The sequence below is a fragment of the Coenobita brevimanus genome, chromosome 97, assembly GCF_032717465.1.
Source record: "Coenobita brevimanus isolate Jiangsu-jjx chromosome 97, ASM3271746v2, whole genome shotgun sequence".
Lineage (NCBI taxonomy): Eukaryota > Metazoa > Arthropoda > Malacostraca > Decapoda > Coenobitidae > Coenobita > Coenobita brevimanus.
The window spans coordinates 45954546-45976240 of record NC_137050.1 but is presented as its reverse complement, the minus strand read 5'-3'; the positions used below and the strand labels follow the sequence as shown (position 1 = coordinate 45976240).

The 21695-nt window shown below is 41.5% G+C and overlaps 1 protein-coding gene across 1 annotated transcript in view; it reads left to right on the top strand.

Annotated features, from left to right (window-relative positions):
* Positions 1 to 21695, top strand: part of LOC145413687 (uncharacterized) — a 247632-nt gene that overhangs the window by 119 nt on the left and 225818 nt on the right. Inside the window, exon 2 of the mRNA XM_080283342.1 lies at positions 534 to 650. Within this exon, the coding sequence (XP_080139468.1) occupies positions 534 to 650 (117 nt within the window). The remainder of the gene's footprint in view (positions 1 to 533; positions 651 to 21695) is intronic.

The window sequence follows — 21695 nt, the reverse complement described above, 5'->3', positions numbered from 1 at the left end:
CTTTCCTTCATTTGTTCCTCTTCCTTCTGCCTATGGGTGACTCTCCACTGAGTGACAAGCCAAATGGATTCTTGTTCACCAGAAAACCATTTACTACTCTGGATGGTAACCATAACACCAAATTATGACGCCTGTTGGTTTAGTGGTTAATTAAGGCGCTCCAATCGGATTGAGCTGGTGCTGGTTTATATCCAAGAGATGGTTGGGGTTTATTGCTCACGTAATACCACTCAGGGATGAATGAGGCTGGTCACTCTCATCTTAAATGTCAAGGCCAATTTCCTTAGCCCAGGGATGCTACCCTCCTCATGGGCAACACATGACTGGATGATGGATGGATGGATGTTAAATAGTTTGCAGGTCATCGTGAAAGAGATATTTGTTTAATAAAAAATGAGATGTGCAATTGGTGCTCCTTAGATATGCTTGAAGGGTAGTTCAGACAGGACACTTTTTGAAAGATATGGTATATGAACTATTGGTCAGAGGATAGGCCTGCATACAGTTACGTGTTACATTGTTATCATCCACAGAGAGAATGTGGCGATGACCAGTTTAAGTGTGACAACAACCGGTGCGTCAGGGAGTCATACAGGTGTGACGGTGACAACGACTGTGGCGACTACAGTGATGAGGTCAACTGTTCCCAGGTGAGTGCTGCAGAACAGTGAACGTTATGGAAAATTATTGACCACTATTTTATACCAGTCTAGAGGAAAATCAGCAGCTTTCCTTGTCTAGTGGAAAGAGAGTCTAGACATTTCTTCAACAACTAAGAATCATATATCTAAATAGTATACTGTTTTTGATATCCAATATAACTGCTGCAACGAGATAAGTAAAATGTAATCGCGGTACATTTGTAAGTAAACCAAGACGAAGATAAAAGTAGGGGCAATATTTATGTTTTCATACGTGGTAAATCTATGTATATAAAAGAGCCATTTTGTTTGTTTCTCTTTCAATCACAATAAAAACCAAGAGCCAGAGACCCATAGACCCATATATATTCTGAATCAAGGTGACCCAAGGATGGTTTTAGGGGGGTCAAATTCAGATCAGGGTCATTTGAGGTCACCGGTAGATTGTTCACCTTTTTGGTTCGGGTAACACAGGTTAGCACTGCAGCCCAATTCTTGACAGGGAGACTCACATAACCTCCAGCTCGGACATAGGCTATGTGAGGTTGACGCTGACCTCCGAGGTCATTTGAGGTCACTGGTCGGAGGTCATTTGTGGTCACAGGTAATAGTAAACAAGTGCGCATAAACATTATGCGTTAGTCTGTGGAAGCTGAAAGAGAAGTTCCTGGACCTCTTATAATCCCCCTTCAAAAGCATATGAGATGCATGATCCTTCTGCAGTATAAAGACTGAACTAGAACAAACAAGATTAGGGTGTTCGCCTTTTTGGCATGGCAATGACGGGCACCCCTGCTAGTCAATTATAAAAGTTTCTGCAGCCACCCAAGAAACTGTGCATCCTATATAGACGTTGTACTGACGGAAGTAGTAAGCGTGAAAGTTTCACAGCCTGAAGTGATTGAAGATAAAGCCTTCGCCTTAGAAACTGTGGCATTGCTAGTGTTCAGGAACATACGGCTACGTCATTGCGCGACAACATGCCGAAGTATCTATTTCACTGAACATGAGAATATATATATATATATATATATATATATATATATATATATATATATATATATATATATATATATATATATGTGTGTGTGTGTGTGTGTGTGTGTGTGTGTGTGTGTGTCTTCGTTGGCCTACAATGCATATATGATCTGGAACTGATTTATGAACGTGTCATGGGATTACTGGTAAGTTCATGTGTACTGAAGCTCGATGACGTGATAGTCTGTGACCATAATTATCATCCTACAAAGTCCTTCCCAATGGCCAAGTGAAATATTCGAAGCCAAAGTGCATTACAAAAAATCATGACAAAATCTCTAAGTCTGTTCAATACCGGAGTTATCAGCATATGATGTTTCTTCGCTGATCAGGGAGATCATTAGTCCTGTAAATTTATTTTACTTGCGTGATCATCAGTTCTTTTAAAGCGTTAATTTACAAATCCATTACAGAGTCAGACGCTGTATTTTACTCTGACATTGTATCATTGACAAAAGTTTCGTCGAAATCCGTCGTGAGGTTCAGAAGATGTCGCACCCACACCAGTATGACCGACCTAATCAGTATCATGTCCTCATACTGCATCACTCGGAAAAGCTTCGTGGAAATCCGTTGCTGGGTTCAGGAGATACCGCACGCATGAGAGTGTTACAAACGCACAGACCTAAGCACTCATGCACGCACGCACACACCCACCCACCCACGGGCGGACCAATCACTTAATCCACTGTAAGTGGACGGAAGCATACCGGTAATGATGCCTTGTGGTCTGTTGGGTTAAGGTACGCCAACTGAATGGATGTGTTAGGCTTTACATGCAAGGAAAATACTGGGATTATTTGTTCCCTTAACGTCACTAGGGGACGAGTGTGGTTGGGCTCTTTCGCCTTAGGTGTCGGGACTGAACAGTCTAAAGGCCCTCTCCCACTTCGGCGAAAGTGTGGAAGATAAAGTCATGATGTGTCAAAAATCCCTAATCGTGGGTATTCGTGATCAAAATCTTGTCCCTTCGTGGCATGGCACCGATACGTCGCACGAGGTGGAAATTTGTCGTGGGGGGCCACGACGTTTTCATGCTACATGAAAAGGCCCTCTCCCACTTCGGTGTAAATAGGCACAATGAAGCCACGATGAAAATCGTGGCCGAAGTCGGTGATGTGTCGACGATTCTGACGAAGAATCGTGGTGTCGGCGTAATACCGGCGACACCAGTACAACAAAACGCCGAAACCTCGGCGGAGTATACGATATAACTGGCGACTAGTAGCCGACATATCGCCGATATGTCGGCGTAATGCACAAGCATTATTCTAAATTCAAATTTTAATGTTTTTTTTTTATGGCGACTCAACGGCGATAAAGGTACGTCGGCGGCGTGCTGTCGACGATGTATCGTCGCTGTGTCGGCGAATGCATCGCACGCACCTCGCAGACAAAACGCTGAGGCCATCGCAGGTCCCTCGCCTTCATCGGCGTATTTAAGGTGATTAATCGACGGTTCATCCGCGAAATGTCGGCGATATATCACCGACATTCATAAGATGAAACATTACTGTCGCACAACCCGGTACGTATCGTACGGTTTACGTAGGCTATGTCGTATTAACCTCACCGATGCATCGCCGATACATTGCCGACGCTTCGCCATATGACCGTATGACATCTCAACGGGTTTTTTCACCGCCGACGCATCGCCAATGTCGGCGATCATACGCGGTTTATACGCCGGGTAATCGCTGACGTCGCTGAGGCGTCGCCTTGTTGTCAATGACTAATCTGCGAAATTTTACAAAATCGTGGAAGGCCACGACTTTTTCATGTAGCATGAAAACGTCGTGGCCCCCCACGACAAATTTCCACCTCGTGCGACGTATCGGCGCCATGCCACGAAGGGACAAGATTTTGATCACCAATACCCACGTTTAGGGATTTTTGACACATCGTGACTTTATCTTCCACACTTTCGCCGAAGTGGGAGAGGGCCTAAAAATTCGAGGCCTTCCACGATTTTGTAAAATTTCGTAGATTAGTCATTGACAACAAGGCGACGCCTCGGCGACGTCAGCGATTACCCGGCGTATAAACCGCGTATGATCGCCGACATTGGCGAGGTGTCGGCGGTGAAAAAAACCGTTGAGATGTCATACGGTCATATGGCGAAGCGTCGGCAATGTATCGGCGATGCATCGGTGAGGTTAATACGACATAGCCTACGTAAACCGTACGATACGTACCGGGTTGTGCGACAGTAATATTTTATCTTATGAATGTCGGTGATATATCACCGACATTTCGCGGATGAACCATCGATTAATCACCTTAAATACGCCGATGACGGCGAGGCACCTGCGATGGCCTCAGCGTTTTGTCTGCGAGGTGCGTGCGATGCATTCGCCGACACAGCGACGATACATCGTCGACAGCACGTCGCCGATGTACAGCTCCGGACAGATGAAACGGCTACACCCCATCCACCAGCGACTTGGTTTGGGTCTCAGTGGTTCTGGTAACAGTTGCAGGTGGAGGGAGGGGGGATGTGGGAGGGTGAGGAGGGGAGAAATGTGGGCGGAGTTATATAGGGAGTAGTGTGGGAGGGTGAAGAAGCAGCACAGTCTTGCTGGTGGGAGGGGGAGACGAATGGTTGGGTAGCGGAGACGAGAGTCTGCTGGAGGGTAAGACAGGTGAGTGTGATTAGATGAAAAGAAATTACCAAAAATGAATTATTATAATATCTGCTGCATATATTGCATTTTATCTACTAAATAAAAACACTGTCTATTATTCATCACCGTATTTGGGTATCCTACTCATTATTATTATCCTTTGGATATTAGGCAATAAATAAAGATATTGGACGGTCTTTCGGACCCGAACCAATTTTTTCATAACTTTTTTCTTCAGCTATTTCCGTATTCCCTATTATCCCTCGTGCTTGAAGTCCCCCTTTTTATCACTTTCTCCTACGCCCTACATTTTTTTTAGGCACTAGGCAGTTTAACTTTCTCTTTAAATAACCATATTTGTCAACAAATATTCCTTTCATTATTCTATTTAATTACCTGTTTTCTTTCAATATGCATTTGTCTAATAATGGGTGTTACACCTTAATTGGCGCCGCTATTTGACGTTTTGAATAAATTTGGTCTAAATTTACGCATATATTGCAGTCTCTCTCAAGTAGGCTGGCAACCTCACACATCCTCCCCCCTGCTTTCTCCTTCTCTCGCTACCCGTTCCCTCCTTTCCTTTTGTAGTACTGTTTATCTATTCTTTCTCATATTTTTAACCTCATTCCTTCTTACAAACTTTTAGTGCCATAGGAATTTCTCCCTTATCACCTACAGTCCTTCTACATGAAAGTGGAAAAAACTGCCATCGGGAAAAGAATAACTGGAAATTTATGGCGAAGGTTACGATATTAGTTATTTAGAATGAATGTGTTGGCATATACGCATTCTTGACGTGATTATCACAGCCACAGCATTTCGCCTTCATAAAACAGAAGGACTATAGGTTTCATGCATTACCTCCTTACGTCCAGCATTACTGTGCAGAACGCCATGTATAACACATTAAGGACCACAAGGACAGTACTGGTAGTCATCGTGATTCTCATGAATCTCTCCATAGGCTATTGAAAACAGTGCTTTATGCTCAACTTCAGAATTATGTTCTCATCATGGCAATGATAGGCAAAGATAATAAAAATAATATATACAACCAAATTATCATTTATTATACAACAAAGCTCAAACCGCCTCCGTGCTGCAGTCTCAAGGGTGTAACCAGCTCACACAATCACATGTAACCTGAAGAAATTAAATACATGATCCTATATATATATATATATATATATATATATATATATATATATATATATATATATATATTAATAACCATGAACAACACTGTTTGATCTAAAATTTATTGTGTTGGGTAAAGCAGAGGACACTAACTGGCATGGCAACCCACCACACGGAAACCACCATGTTGCACTACACGCCACAGAAACCGATGCACAGACCATGAATTCAGCGAAAAGACTATGAGAAGAGTATTGCACGAAGCAGGGTTGCATCACAGGACCCTAGCAAACGTTATGTTGACAAGCCAGAGGATTTTTGGAAGTGTGTCACTGAAGGCGCAACTGCTGGAGAAGGAATAATACTCGGTGAGTATTATTTCTGAGGTTTTCGCTTGTATAAACTAAACTATTCAGTCATACATGACCATAAAAATATATTAATAATTACTGCAGGGGGACAACCAGTTTCGTTACAACGTCAGTCCATGCAGAGGAAATTACTTTGGGCATATAGGGTTACTCGATGTTAAATTTCATTAGTGTAGAGCCTGTATGATTATATACATATATATATATATATATATATATATATATATATATATATATGATCAGGTATTTAATTTTTTTCAGGTATCACGGAGGCAGTTTGAGCTTTGTTGTATAATAAATGATAATTTGGTTGTATATATTGTTTTTATTATCTTTGCCTATCATTGCCATGATGAGAACATAATTCTGAAGTTGAGCATAAAGCACTGTTTTCAATAGCCTATGGAGAGATTCATGAGAATCACGATGACTACCAGTACTGTCCTTGTGGTCCTTAATGTGTTATACATGGCGTTCTGCACAGTAATGCTGGACGTAAGGAGGTAATGCATGAAACCTATAGTCCTTCTGTTTTATGAAGGCGAAATGCTGTGGCTGTGATAATCACGTCAAGAATGCGTATCTGCCAACACTTTCATTCTAAATAACTAATATCGTAACCTTCGCCATAAATTTCCAGTTATTCTTTTCCCGGTGGTAGTTTTTTCCACTTTCATGTAGTAGGACTCAAGGTGATAAGGGAGAAATTCCTATGGCACTAAAAGTTTGTAAGAAGGAATGAGGTTAAAAATATGAGAAAGAATAGATAAACAGTACTACAAAAGGAAAGGAGGGAACGGGTAGCGAGAGAAGGAGAAAGCAGGGGGGAGGATGTGTGAGGTTGCCAGCCTACTTGAGAGAGACTGCAATATATGCGTAAATTTAGACCAAATTTATTCAAAACGTCAAATAGCGGCGCCAATTAAGGTGTAACACCCATTATTAGACAAATGCATATTGAAAGAAAACAGGTAATTAAATAGAATAATGAAAGGAATATTTGTTGACAAATATGGTTATTTAAAGAGAAAGTTAAACTGCCTTATGCCTAAAAAAAAATGTAGGGCGTAGGAGAAAGTGATAAAAAGGGGGACTTCAAGCACGAGGGATAATAGGAATACGGAAATAGCTGAAGAAAAAAGTTATGAAAAAATTGGTTCGGGTCCGAAAGACCGTCCAATATCTTTATTTATTGCCTAATATCCAAATGATAATAATAATGAGTAGGATACCCAAATACGGTGATGAATAATAGACAGTGTTTTTATTTAGTAGATAAAATGCAATATATGCAGCAGATATTATAATAATTCATTTTTGGTAATTTCTTTTCATCTAATCACACTCACCTGTCTTACCCTCCAGCAGACTCTCGTCTCCGCTACCCAACCATTCGTCTCCCCCTCCCACCAGCAAGACTGTGCTGCTTCTTCACCCTCCCACACTACCCCCTATATAACTCCGCCCACATTTCTCCCCTCCTCACCCTCCCACATCCCCCCCTCCCTCCACCTGCAACTGTTACCAGAACCACTGAGACCCAAACCAAGTCGCTGGTGGATGGGGTGTAGCCGTTTCATCTGTCCGGAGCTGTACCTTTATCGCCGTTGAGTCGCCATTTAAAAAAACCGTTAAAATTTGAATTTAGAATAGTGCCTGTGCATTACGCCGACATATTGGCGATATGTCGGCTACTAATCGCCAGTTATATCGTATACTCCGCCGAGGTTTCGGCGTTTTGTTGTACTGGTGTCGCCGGTATTACGCCAACGCCACGATTCTTCGTCAGAATCGTCGACACATCACCGACTTCGGCCACGATTTTCATCGTGGCTTCATCGTGCCTATTTACGCCGAAGTGGGAGAGGGCCTTAACACCGATCTCCTACTCTCGTGATGGAGTAAAAAAGCACTGAATGGTGAGAGGAGCTGACTTTCCGTTCCTTTATTTTTTATTAAGACGTTTCACGTTGTCTTCAGCTGTGCCGTCATATCACACGATCCACTGCTTCCTGGCTGCCATCTCTCCACCACACATCTCCCTCTTTCACATACATCTGCAGTCAATCTCTCCATCCCATTCTTCGTCTTCCTCTTCCTCCTACCACCATCTCTTTCACGTACTCTCTCCTTGTCATTCATTCAATCCATATTTATTACATATGGCCAAATCATCTCAGAATGCTTTTACACTCGCTGCTGATGGTGTGTGTGTGTGTGTGTGTGTGTGTGTGTGTGTGTGTAAAGAAAGTAACTTCAACACTCTTGATCAAAGTTAACAAAACTTGTCAGAAGGATTGTCATCCAACGAGGAATTCTTACACACACACACACACACACACACACACACACACACACACACACAGAATATCTATATTTGTCTATCTATCTGTCAATATATATATATATATATATATATATATATATATATATATATATATATATATATATATATATATATATATATATATTGTTACGGAACAAAGAAAGATAATGTACACTTCAAGTGAGAATACTAAAAATCACAACTGTCCCGCAAAGTTCCAGGTTCAAAACGAAAGAGTTAGGCAAAATTACAAGTTAAAGTTTAATGCTCAAACTAACAACAAAACATTCAGGACTCATAAGGATAATGTAATGGCAAAAAACAGGTTAAATATATGGTTAACTGCAATAGCCTCTATTAACACGAAATTAGCATGAGTAAATTTATCTAAGTCAGCCCTGATAAAATGAGAATACTAGATAATACTCAGTGAATGCAAGATATATTATTACAGATACAAAATATTATTAACAATGACTGACATCCAAACTTTACATTAATCACAAAAACCTCACTAGGCCTACAAATTAACACCTTATGCTATACAGTACAAGAAGAAAATGTAATAACACTCATACTCAAATTACACAGCTGCTAGATGGTTGGAGACTTCCTGAGCACTTACAATAATAACTGTACAGGGGAGGACAGAGATGTGAACAAAATGAAGAGTAGATCTAAGTGGCAATAATGCAGAGACTGAGCTCATTATATAGGGGCCGGCAGAGGTTGATACAACTTGTAAGAATGACACGCAAATGAAGCCATGGGGACAAAGAGTTGACAATCCTGCTCTGAACAACAGAAAAAACGACTTACTCTACTATAAGGGAGGACGGGGGGAGTGAGGTAGAACACGCTCGTGATCAAACATGCAGCATACTGTACGTTAGAATTACACAAAGGATGATGAAGTCATAGGCTATGTAACTCCTCCCCACAAAGAAAAAAGAAATTTACAAAGGAAATTTCTTTTTACTCTAAAACAATCTGTCTAAAGTCTAGATAAGCAATCTGCAATAACATTTTCTTTCCCCTTGACATGTTGTATGTCTAATGAATACTTCTGAAGAAGTAGACTTCATCTTGTCAATCTCTGATTTTTATCTTTAAACTTACTAAGGAATTTCTGTGGGTTATGATCAGTATAAATAACAATGGGGTCAAAACCAGAACACAAATAAAATGAAAAATGCTGTAAACCCAAAATCAAGGCCAAAAGCTCTTTCTCAATAGTTGAGTAGTTCTTTTGAAGTGGAGTGAACTTCTTACTGTAATAAGATACAGGATGTTCAATACCCTGATCATCCTCTTGCAGCAAAACAGCCCCAGCTCCTGTATCACTTGCATCAACAGCCATCTTAAAAGGCTTAGCAAATTTTGGAGTAGCGAGCACTGGCTGACTTAATAGGATAGGTTTAAGTTTGTTGAAAGAGGATTCACAGTTATCGGTCCAGACAAATTTAACTCCCTTTTTCAGTAGGTCAGTAAGTGGTGATACAAGAATTGAAAAGTTAAGAACAAATCTCCTGTAATAACCTACCATTCCCAAAAATCTTTGTAGCTCTTTCCTACTTTTAGGTCTGGGAAGATCACTTATAACCTGAACCTTAGCTGCTGGTGGTGCAACATGTCCATCACCAATTACGTACCCAAGGTACTGAACTTTAGCTTGACCAAACTCACACTTTGATAAATTAGCTACAAGATTAGCCTGAACCAAACGCTCAAGAAATTTACTGACATGGCATAGGTGATCTTTCCAGTTGTCACCGAAGATTAATACATCATCAATATAAACAACACACCCTGCCAAACCCTCTGTTACAACATTCATGAGCTTCTGAAATGTGGCTGGTGCATTCTTCATACCATATGGCATTACAGAACATGCAAAAGTCTTTCCTAGTGTTACAAAACATGAGATCTCCCTAGCACGTTCAGTCATAGGTACTTGCCAGTATCCCTTTAACAAATCAAACTTACTTATATACCTAGCCTTTCCGATCTTGTCTATGCAATCTTCCACACGAGGGAGAGGGTAAGTGTCTGTGTTGGTTATCTGATTAACACGTCTGTAGTCAATGCAAAGCCGCTGTGATCCACCTGGCTTAGGGACTAGAGTGACAGGAGAACTCCACTCGCTCTGACAGGGCTCAATCATCTTGTGGTCCAACAGGTAGCCAAGCTCCTTCTCGATGAGAGGAACTTTCAATGGGTTCACACGGTAAGGAGGCAATTTAATTGGCTTTGCGTCTCCAACATCGACATCATGCATCAACACAGTGGTTCTTCCTGGAGTGGCACGGAACACTTGTGGGTACTCCTGCAGTAATGCCGAAAACTCCTGCCTTTCCTCGGGAGCTAGATGAGAAAGCTTAGTCTGGAGATCATTCATGATATCAGGATTCTTCCCCAAACTATCACTCAGGCTCATGCTGCATGGGAGAACTTCACTTGCAGACTCGGGTGGAACAGCTACAGTGCAGACTGGATTATTTTCGTCTCGCCTGTGATATAACTTTAGCATGTTGATGTGACAAAGTTGCTTGTTCTTTCTACGATCTGGTGTGGCGATGACATAGTTGACATCACTGAGTTTCTTCTCCACGAAATAAGGACCACTAAACTTGGCTTAAAGAGGTTGCCCATGCACCGGTAGCAGAATCAAAACCTGATCTCCTGGCTGAAAGTGGCGTAACCTGGACTTCTTATCATACCAAGTTTTCATCTTCTCCTGAGCAGCTCCTAAATTCTCTCTCGCCAGCTGTAAAGCAGTGGACAGCCGTTCTTTGAACTTCATCACATACTCCAGCAGGTTGACGTCATCTTCCTCCGACAGCCAGCATTCCTTGAGTAGCTTAAGGGGTCCTCTTACTTCATGGCCAAAGAGTAGTTCAAAAGGTGAGAAGCCCAGTGATTCATTTGAAGATTCTCTTGCGGCAAACACAACGAATGGAAGACCTTTATCCCAGTCTTTCTGATGTTCCAAACAGTATTTCTTGAGCATCGATTTGAGTGTTTGATGATATCTCTCCAACGCTCCTTGAGTCTGGGGATGGTAAGCTGAAGACGTGATCTGGGTGATGCCCAACTCTTTCAGAGACTGCTTGAAAACATTTGACATGAAATTACTTCCCCGGTCTGACTGTACCTCCTTGGGCAGACCAATCTTTGTGAAGAACCCTAGCATTTCCTTAACCCCTACACCACGGGCTTGTTTACCAATGACTTGCGTGTGCCGCGGGGTTATTTGGGCTCCGACAGACTCTCAAAAAATATTTGCCAAAAATCAGTTATTAGTCCTAGAATAATAAAATTACACATGCTTATGGCACATACCTTCAGCTTTCTCCTGGAATGATTGTTGAGCCTTCGTCCGTTACCGTAGGACTTGTGGAGACCTCTGAAGTAGGGTAACGAAGTCTCCACTTTACACTTCCCGACAACCCGTAATATGATTACCACAGCCAGATACAAACACTATAAACACTATTCTACAATTTTCAAGTAGTTTGGGATCCATACTCCAAAAAAAAAACACTGTGAAAGCAATGGAAATTACGAGCGCGTCTGATCGTCGCACTGGCCCTAGTTCGCTCTTGGTAGTCTGTTATTTATTATTCATAAAACCCCTCACACTTTATATTTCTATTACCATATAACACTTATATATATCTACAGTCTTTATCCATAAGTTTCCTTCAGTAGTATTAGTTTATTGTCACTGTAGGGATTCAATTTCTTTCAGTAAAATACGTAGCATTCACTTTCTCGTCCTGTATACTGGCATTGAGAGTGAATGTCACTTTCATCTTCACTCTCATAACTCATAGCATTCAGACATGCTAGAGTGAAACTTTCACTTTCATTACTCCTAGGGTATATACTCGTATTCTTATAATACTACTCATTTACATTTCTATTTACGTTCTCTATTTTATTTACGTTATTTACATTTCTATTTTATTTACACTGTGTTGTGCTCTGTCACTTGAAATAACTTATAAAACTATTTTCCATTGTTCACGTATATTTACATTCATTACTTTCACTTGCTGTTTACACATTATTTACACATTATTTACAATTCCACTTGCACTGTTTTACTCAATGGAAAGATCGTAGTCACTCTTTTATCAATTGTCAGCCCTTTACCTCTTTCCACACGAGGTTTAGTAGGGGGTAAAGGTCACAGGGCCATATGCATGGGGGTGAAAAAAGGCCTTGAAGTCAGCAAGAAGAAACATGCGTACTCTCGCTTTGGAAGATGAGAGTGAACTGAAAACGGAGGACCAGCGTGGAGGCCTGCTAGGGGTTATTCAGAGTTACCAATATTACTTCTTGAAACAGCTAAGTCTAGCACTGATATGATTGGCAGGAAATCTAGACAATACATTATAAATTTGGTAGTTCCAGGTGAATGTAAATATCACTTAGGCTTCTCCCTTCCCTCCTTACATGTATATTTATTACGAAAATAGATTAGAGGCCTACTTAGGAGATATATATTCAGAGCTACCAATGTTATATCTTGAAACAGCTTTGTCTAGCACTATTATGATTGGCAGGAAATCTAGACAATACATTATAAATTAGGTAGTTCCAGGTGAATGTAAATATCACTTAGGCTTCTCCCTTCCCTCCTTACATGTATATTTATTATGAAAATAGATTATACGGCATATTTCAAGGGGAAAAAAACAGCGAAAATTAGCGAACGAGTGCACGTGAGGTGTTGTCAGGTGATAATTAGCCAATTCCAGGTGTATGGCACTCTCACTTACCTTATTTCTTTCTTGTATATATTATTTGGTATAAGAATAGGACATAGGGCTTATTTCAATGGATGAAATCAGTGAAAAATTCCAGGGAAGATTTACTTAGCGTAGCACGGCCGGGCAGGCGAGAGGATAGGGTAATGGAGGGGGGGTAGGGAGGGGAGTCAAGAACGGGGAGAAATGGCTAAATTGTCAACAATGGATGGGAGTACAGATGAGATTAGGAGTGCTGACTAGTGTTGGACATTGGCAGTACTGATAGATGATACAAGCCCCCACTTGGAAGCCCGGGTGAATTCAAAATAACACAGAATCACAAAAGCGACGCCCCGCGGTATGATCCCTTGCTCCCAAGCGTCACGAAAGTGACGCCCCACGGTTAAGGGGTTAACCACGTTCTTTGCTGAGATATTTCTAAGTGGAACGGCTTCATGATAATGAGTAGCCATATCAATCAGGGTCAACACATAAGAAAATCCTGAAGAAGTCTTAGGAAGAGGGCCCACAATATCCACCAACTCACGGGTGAAAGGCGCCTCAAAAGGAGGAATGGGAACTACAGGTGCAACCTTTTCAGTCTGATTACACTTCCCCACAACTTGACAGGTGTGACAAGACTTACAATACCAGGAAACATCCCTGAAGATACCTGGCCAGTAGAAGTGTTTCAAAATGCGTGCCACAGTCTTCCTCACTCCAAGGTGTCCTGCCAAACTGGAATCATGAGCCACTCTAATGATATCCTGCCTACAAACACGAGGGATGACAACTTGATGTACAACCTCCCATTCACAGTCGGCTGATGCTGTTGGGGGTCTCCACTTCCTCATAAGTACTCCTGACTTTATATAGTAATAAGTAGAAGCACCAGCTGACTCTTCCTTACTGCAAGCAGAGTTAGCTAGACCTTTCAACTCAGGGTCAGCAACCTGCAACTCAACCAACTCTTGACGAGACAAATCATCAACACTACAGGGTACTGCCTTATCTGGTGAGTGGTCCAAATTAGCAAGAAAAGTGTCAGCTAGGATAACATCATCATCATCATTATCCTCTAAGTCACCAGTAACTTTAGACTTAGCCCTAGTGACAGCACATGCAGGGAACACATCAGGGACATCACAGTCCTGGGTCGCAGCCACTGGCTCACTAGACAACTGAGGAGCTGGACACACCTGACTTCCACCAATATCATTTCCAAGTAAGAAAGTTACACCTGACATTGGGAGTGTCTCAACCAACCCAACCATAACGGAACCATTAACAAAACGAGACTCTAAATTCACTCTGCACAGAGGGACAGAGAAGTAATTATTCCCTACACCTTGTAAGATTATAGTTTCATTAGAGGAATTAACATTAGAGCCTAGAACACTGGTCAGCATAAGGGATTGGCAAGCACCTGTAACACGATATATTTTAACTGATTTCCTGTCATTACTGTCCAGAGGACTAACAAAACCATCAGACAGGAAATTAGCACATGAACTCTTGAGAGTGTCACCCACGTTACTGCTCAAAAGAGGAGCTACATCTATCTATCTATCTATTGCCAGACGCCTCAATCCCGTTTGGGGTGGCCACAAACAAATCGCCTCCAAGTCGCCCTGTCCCCCGCCATTTCACTCTCCTGCTCCCAACTCACACCCCCCTCTCTCATATACCTCTCCACCCCATCTCTCCATCTCATCCTCGGCCTCCCCCTCCCTCTTTCCCCCTCCACCTCACTCACATACACTTTCTTCGTCAGTCTTTGACCCTCCATCCTCTCCACATGGCCAAACCATCTCAGTGTGTTCCTCATAACGCTTCCTATCACATCCACATCAACACCACAACGCTTCTTTATATCCTCATTCGTCAGCCTGTCTCTCCATGTGACTCCACAGGCTCCTCTTAAATAACTCATTTCCACGGCTCTCACTCTTGATTTGTGTCCTTCCAACAACGTCCAAGCTTCACTTCCGTACGTTAGAGTTGGTATCACAATACTGTCATGTAGTAACTCTTTCACTTCCATGCTCACTTCCCTGTTTCTTATCACTGCTTTCAAAGAACCAGCAACCTTTCTTCCCTGCTGTACCCTTTCAAGCACTTCACCCTCCAAACCTCCATCCTTACTCATCACACTACCCAAGTACTTAAACGTACTCACATTTTCCAATTCCTCACCATCCAACCTCGCTGTACATTCACTGACTTCACCTCTCTCAAAGACCATCACTTTACTCTTCCCTACATTCACCTTTAGATTCCGTTTCTTACACACACTCCCAAACTCATCCACCAAGCCTTGCAGCTCCCCTTCGTCTTCACTCAACAACACGGTATCATCTGCAAACAACAGTACAGGGAGTTTCCAAACACTATCCTCTCTCACCAGGGCCACTCCAACATCCACTACCCTACCTTGTACCTCTTTTATTACCCCATCCATGTACAGATTGAACAACCATGGAGACATGACACATCCCGGTTTCAACCCAACTTTCAAAGAGAAAAATTCACTTTGTTCACCATCCACATGCACTGCAGCCTTCGCACCATCGTACATACTCTTCACAGCATTCAACAACTTCCCATCTATTCCATATATTCTTAACACTTTCCACATTCCTAGTCTATCCACCCTGTTATATGCTTTCTCCAAATCCATGAAAGCCGCATACAACTTCTTTCATTTCTCTAGAAACTTTTCCACTAAAGATCTGAGAATGAATATCTGATCTACACAACCTCTTCCCTTCCTAAAGCCTCCCTGTTCTTCTCCAACTAATTTCTCTGTTCTTTCTCTAACTCTGTCAATAAGTATCCTACCATATACTTTTCCTATTATACTAAGAAGACAAATGCCCCTATGATTACCACACACTTCTTTTTCCCCTTTTCCTTTGTACAAGGGAATAATTATACCTGACTTCCAATCCTCCGGGACTCTACCTTCCTCCCAGGCCAGTCTGCACATCTTCCACATCTATTCTACTACTATCTCTCCCCCATGCTTCAGCATTTCACCACACACTCCATCAGTTCCTGGGGCTTTCCCTTATTTTACTTTCTTCAATGCTTCCACAACTTCTATCCTACTGATTTCTTCCTGTCTTCTCACCTCCCTCCTTCTTCCAGCCATTCCCCAGCCACTTATACTCGCATTACTTCCATCCTCCACGTTCAACAATTCCTTAAAGTGTTCTCTCCATCTGCTCACTTTTTCTCCCTTCTCCACTAGTAATCTACCATTTTTATCTTTCACTCCCCTGCTAACTTCACTTCCACCCTGTCTTATTCTTTTCACCTCTTTCCGGAACATTTTCTTACAGTCCCTCCACTTTACACTCAAATTCCTTCCAAATTCCTCATCCACTCTCTTCTTACTCTCTCTTACTAATCTTTTCACCTCTCTCCTTCTTTCTACATATAACTCTCTCTTCCACCTCTCAACTTCTTCCACGCCCCTATTTCTCATCCATTCATTGTATGCTTTCTTCTTTTGTGCCACAGCCCGTTTCACCTCTTCAGTCCACCACGCTGTTCCTTGCACCCCCCTCCGTCTTCTCTTGCTTCCACACACCACATCACATGCTGCACATATTTCTTCTGTAAATATTCTACACACACCTTCCACGTCCCCCATCTGCTCCAACTCATATTTGCCCAATCGTTCCTCCACTTCTCTCTTATACTCTGCCTTTTTCTCATCCTCTTGTAACCTTTCCACTCTCCTTGCAACTACTCCTTTCTCTCGTCTTTCCCTTCTTCTATTCCTCCATCTTACTTGAACTTTAACTCTGGCCACCACCAAGTAGTGGTCAGAAAGTCCACTCCCCAACCTCTATAAACTCTTGCATCCAATATACATCTTCGCATCCTTTCATCCACACACACATAATCAATCATTGCCTTCCTTTCACTCAATTCACCACCCACCCTTCTCATCTCTCGCCATGTATACCTGTGGATCATTTTATGCCTGAACAGGGTATTGGCTATCACCAACCCCCTTCCAGCACAAATGTCCACTAACGCACTCCCATTCTCATCTATCTCAGCAGGCACACCACACTCACCAACTATTCCATCCACCTTCACATTCCCAACTTTACCATTCATATCACCAATCAAAAACACTCTATCATTCCTTCCAAACTTTTCCATGCACACTTCTACATTTGTCCAGAACTCTTCTCTCACTCTTCTAGCACGATCTTGCGTTGGCGCATACACACACACAATCGCCCACATTTGTATTCCAACTTTCAACTTCACCCACACAATCCTTGATCCAACTGATCCATACTGTCTTATGCTCCTCTTCCATCTTTTACTCACAACTATACATACTCCTTCCTTTGCCCTCTCATTCTCACCTACTCCTGCACATATACCCCATCCATACTCCCATTCTCTCACACTTTCTCCTCTCCATTTTGTTTCAGTTATTCCACATACATCCACTTTCGCATCCTCAAACACCTGGACAATCTCTCTCTCTTTCACCTCATCATTTGCTCCCCTTCCATTCCACGTTCCAATTGCAATGTCCACAGCCCGTTTCACCTCTTCAGTCCACCACGCTGTTCCTTGCACCCCCCTCCGTCTTCTCTTCCTTCCACACACCACATCACATGCTGAGGATTTAATTTACCCCTCAAAGCAGGTTCGGTTAACTGAGTTAAAGAATTCTGGGAACTCTCAAGGGTGGACACTAGACCAATTGACTGAATATTTAAAGACTCCTTTTTGTTCACATCACGCTGTCTCCTGAAACATTTCTCCGTAGTATGACCAAGCTTACTACAATAAGTACATTTACTTTTCTGAATTCTAGAGGTGAAGCTGGTATTTACTTCCTGAAAAACATCATCTTTATTCTCTTTCCTGTTACCTGTACTCTGAGTAGAGGCAACGTACTTACTCTCAGCTTTCCCTTTTTCTTTAGAATATCTCTTGTGCAGCTAAAACTGCAGCATCAGACAAATTATCTATTCTTCTCTCATCAAGATATAGGCTTACATCTTTATTAACACACCTTTTGAAGTCCTCCAGCAAAATCATCTGCTTAAATTTGTCAAAATCAGAACCCACATTCTTAGAATTTAACCACTGCTCTAACAGATCTTCTTTGATTTTTGCATACTCAACATGGGATTGCTTATCTTGCTTATAAGTTGTCCTAAATTTTACTCTATAGGCTTCAGAAACAAGCTCATAGGCCTTAAGAATCAAGCTCTTAACTACATCATAATTATCAGATTGATCCTGAGGCAAAGATGCATAAGTTACTTGAGCTTTACCGGTGAGAACAGTTTGAAGGAATACTGGCCAATACTTTTTTGGCCAATTAAAACCTGTAGTTACCCTCTCAAACAACTGAAAATGCTTTGTTAAATCAGATTCATTAAAAGGAGGGACAAGTTTAACATTTTTAGCCACATCAAAATCATCAGAGCTAGATGATCCAGTTCCACCTTGTTTCATGCGATACTCATGGTCTGCCTGAATCCTAGCAAGTTCAACTTGTGCCTGAAACTCAGTCTCTTTAGCACGAGCCTGAAACTCAGCCTCCTTAGCATTTGCCTGAAATTCAGCCTCCTTAGCACGAGCCTCCTGCAGGGCTAGCTGTAACTTAGCTAATTCAATCTGCGTTTGCTCATTTCGAGGAGTTACATTAAACAAGCTTTCATTAATCATGTCAACAATTTGATCTTTAGAATGATGAGAGTGAACAGCAATTCCCAATTGTTGAGCAACAAGCTTAAGTTCATTCTTTGTTCTGTTTTCTACATCACACACTGTTTGCACATTTGACAAAAAATCCTTGGCTTCATCAAGCGTAGTAATAGTAGACATCATGAATAAATCACAGTCACAAAATATCAAGCAATATCCTTATGATAATATCCTGAATATCCTGATAAGAGGTCGCCAAATTTATGTTACGGAACAGAGAAAGATAATGTACACTTTAAGTGAGAATACTAAAAATCACTACTGTCCCGTAAAGTTCCAGGTTCAAAACAAAAGAGTTAGGTAAAATTACAAGTTAAAGTTTAATGCTCAAACTAACAACAAAACATTCAGGACTCATAAGGATAATGTAATGGCAAAAAACAGGTTAAATATATGGTTAACTGCAATAGCCTCTATTAACACGAAATTAGCATGAGTAAATTTATCTAAGTCAGCCCTGATAAAATGAGAATACTAGATAATACTCAGTGAATGCAAGATATATTATTACAGATACAAAATATTATTAACAATGACTGACATCCAAACTTTACATTAATCACAAAAACCTCACTAGGCCTACAAATTAACACCTTATGCTATACAGTACAAGAAGAAAATGTAATAACACTCATACTCAAATTACACAGCTGCTAGATGGTTGGAGACTTCCTGAGCACTCACAATAATAACTGTACAGGGGAGGACAGAGATGTGAACAAAATGAAGAGTAGATCTAAGTGGCAATAATGCAGAGACTGAGCTCATTATATAGGGGCCGGCAGAGCTTGATACAACTTGTAAGAAGGACGCGCAAATGAAGCCATGGGGACAAAGAGTTGACAATCCTGCTCTGAACAACAGAAAGAACGACTTACTATACTATAAAGGAGGACGGGGGAAGTGAGGTAGAACACGCTCATGATCAAACATGCAGCATACTGTACGTTAGAATTACACAAAGGATGATGAAATCATAGGCTATGTAACAATATATATATATATATATATATATATATATATATATATATATATATATATATATATATATATATATATATCGTCAGCTGTTTGAGTGTCCACTGCAGGACTGGCCTATCCCTACAGAAGTGGGGATGATACGGCCACTGTATCTCTACCAAGTTGCTTAGGCTGTCTAGTAGAGGTTGTATGTAGGGTGAGAAGTGCGTGTAAGTGTAATTGTTGTGCTGGAGTGGCTTTGGATGTGTGTGTAGTCTGTGAACCAAGTGTAATCGGCCCGCGCAAGCCGACTGGGTGCAGGCAAAATAAAGTATGCAACACTGGTTCAACCAGAGCACCCCTTGTGTCCGTCAATGCAGTACGTGGCCAGAAGAACGCTCCCAAAGTTTATTACCCTGGCGGGGAGCGAAACCTTGTTCTTCAGTGTACGAAAACGCACACCTTTATATACTCGTATACTACTCATTGGTTATCAAAAGATTCAGGGGAATGTAGACGGTAAAGTCCAGTTGAGTGAAACTGCTCTTTGTAATGTCACTGTATGATAACCAAATGTCCAAACCAAGAAAATGGAAAATCTCAGAGAAAGCAACACTCCTAAATATGCTGGGGCCGAGTGAATGAATTTGCCCGTTGACCCTGCTTGTAGATAGATTATAATTAAATGAACTTCCTTCATTCTTCCCCAATCATTAACTCTTCTACCTACTGTGGTTCAAAGAAGATCAAAACTGAGATGACATTGCTCATTGACAATGGCCGTTGACTTTCCTCTGTAAACTTAATTTGTTACTCATTTTTCTCCAATTCGAATCTCTGTATTCTTGTTTTACCTGAACCCTTTCACCAAGTTATGTGTACTTGGGATAAAAATGCTTTAGCTTCACTTTATCATGTAATCTTGTCCTTTGAACAATTGTTCTATAAAACAACAGAACAGGTAATCGGGTATCCCCAACTTATGCACCGAGATTAATGCAAATGGGTTCTTAACTTTTTATTTTCCTTATACACAGACAGTCGGAGTCGGACTTTGCCTTTACCATGTGACCTTGACATTTGAATGATTTATCTCAAAATTCAATGTCTTCATTGTTTCCTGACCCTTAATCTTCCACAAATCATGTTTTATCAGATCAAAATTGAGCTAAGTTTGCCTTGTTACCTAAGGATCAAATGAGGTGGTACCTCGGATTGCCACCACCGCCAGGGTAGGGCTGGAGGCACAGGGTTCTCCTGGTCGTCATCAAGCGACTGTGCCGGCAGCGACTGTTGCTATTTCCGGGAATGCTCGTTGGCGAAGAGGTGACGGTGTGGCCTTATTCTTTACCAACATCCGCGGCCTTACCACAAATTTAAACTCAGTTCATTTTTTCCTTCAGTCCATATCCCCTTTGGCCCTTTTCCTCACAGAACCACAAATCTCACCCTCTACCGATATATCTCCATTTTGTTTTCCCGGTTATCATCTCCTTACAAACTTTCGAAACAAGGGCGGCACCTGTTGTTATATCAAATCCCAATATGCAGTTGATACTATTTTAAACTTCACTTCATCCAGTTTTGATTACTCATTATATAAATTAAATTGCCAAAACATTACCAAATATATCTGTGTAGTTTATCGTTCCCCCAATGCTTCTTCGGAACCCAGTGTATTTGATTCCATATCCACTCAGTTGAGTAACCCTGACCTTGCCCTTGGCAATGAAATTACCATTTTGGGTGATTTTAACATACACGATGTTGAATGGTTATTGCATTCTGCCCGGACTGACGATGCTGGTCTAGAATGCGAGCTGTTTGCGGAATTGTTTAATCTCACCCAGTTGGTAAAGCAACCAACCAGAATACCTGATAATCCTGACCATAATGCCCATCTCTTGGATTTATTCTTGACAAATAATCCAGATCAATACAGGATAGAGGTACTGTCACCACTTGGATCCTCTGACCACAATCTCATCAAAGCCTCATTAGTTAACTCTCCTACACCTCCCCATTCCGAACCTGTCAGGGTGACCCGATGGCACTTTGACAGGGCAGACTGGGATGGATTTAGA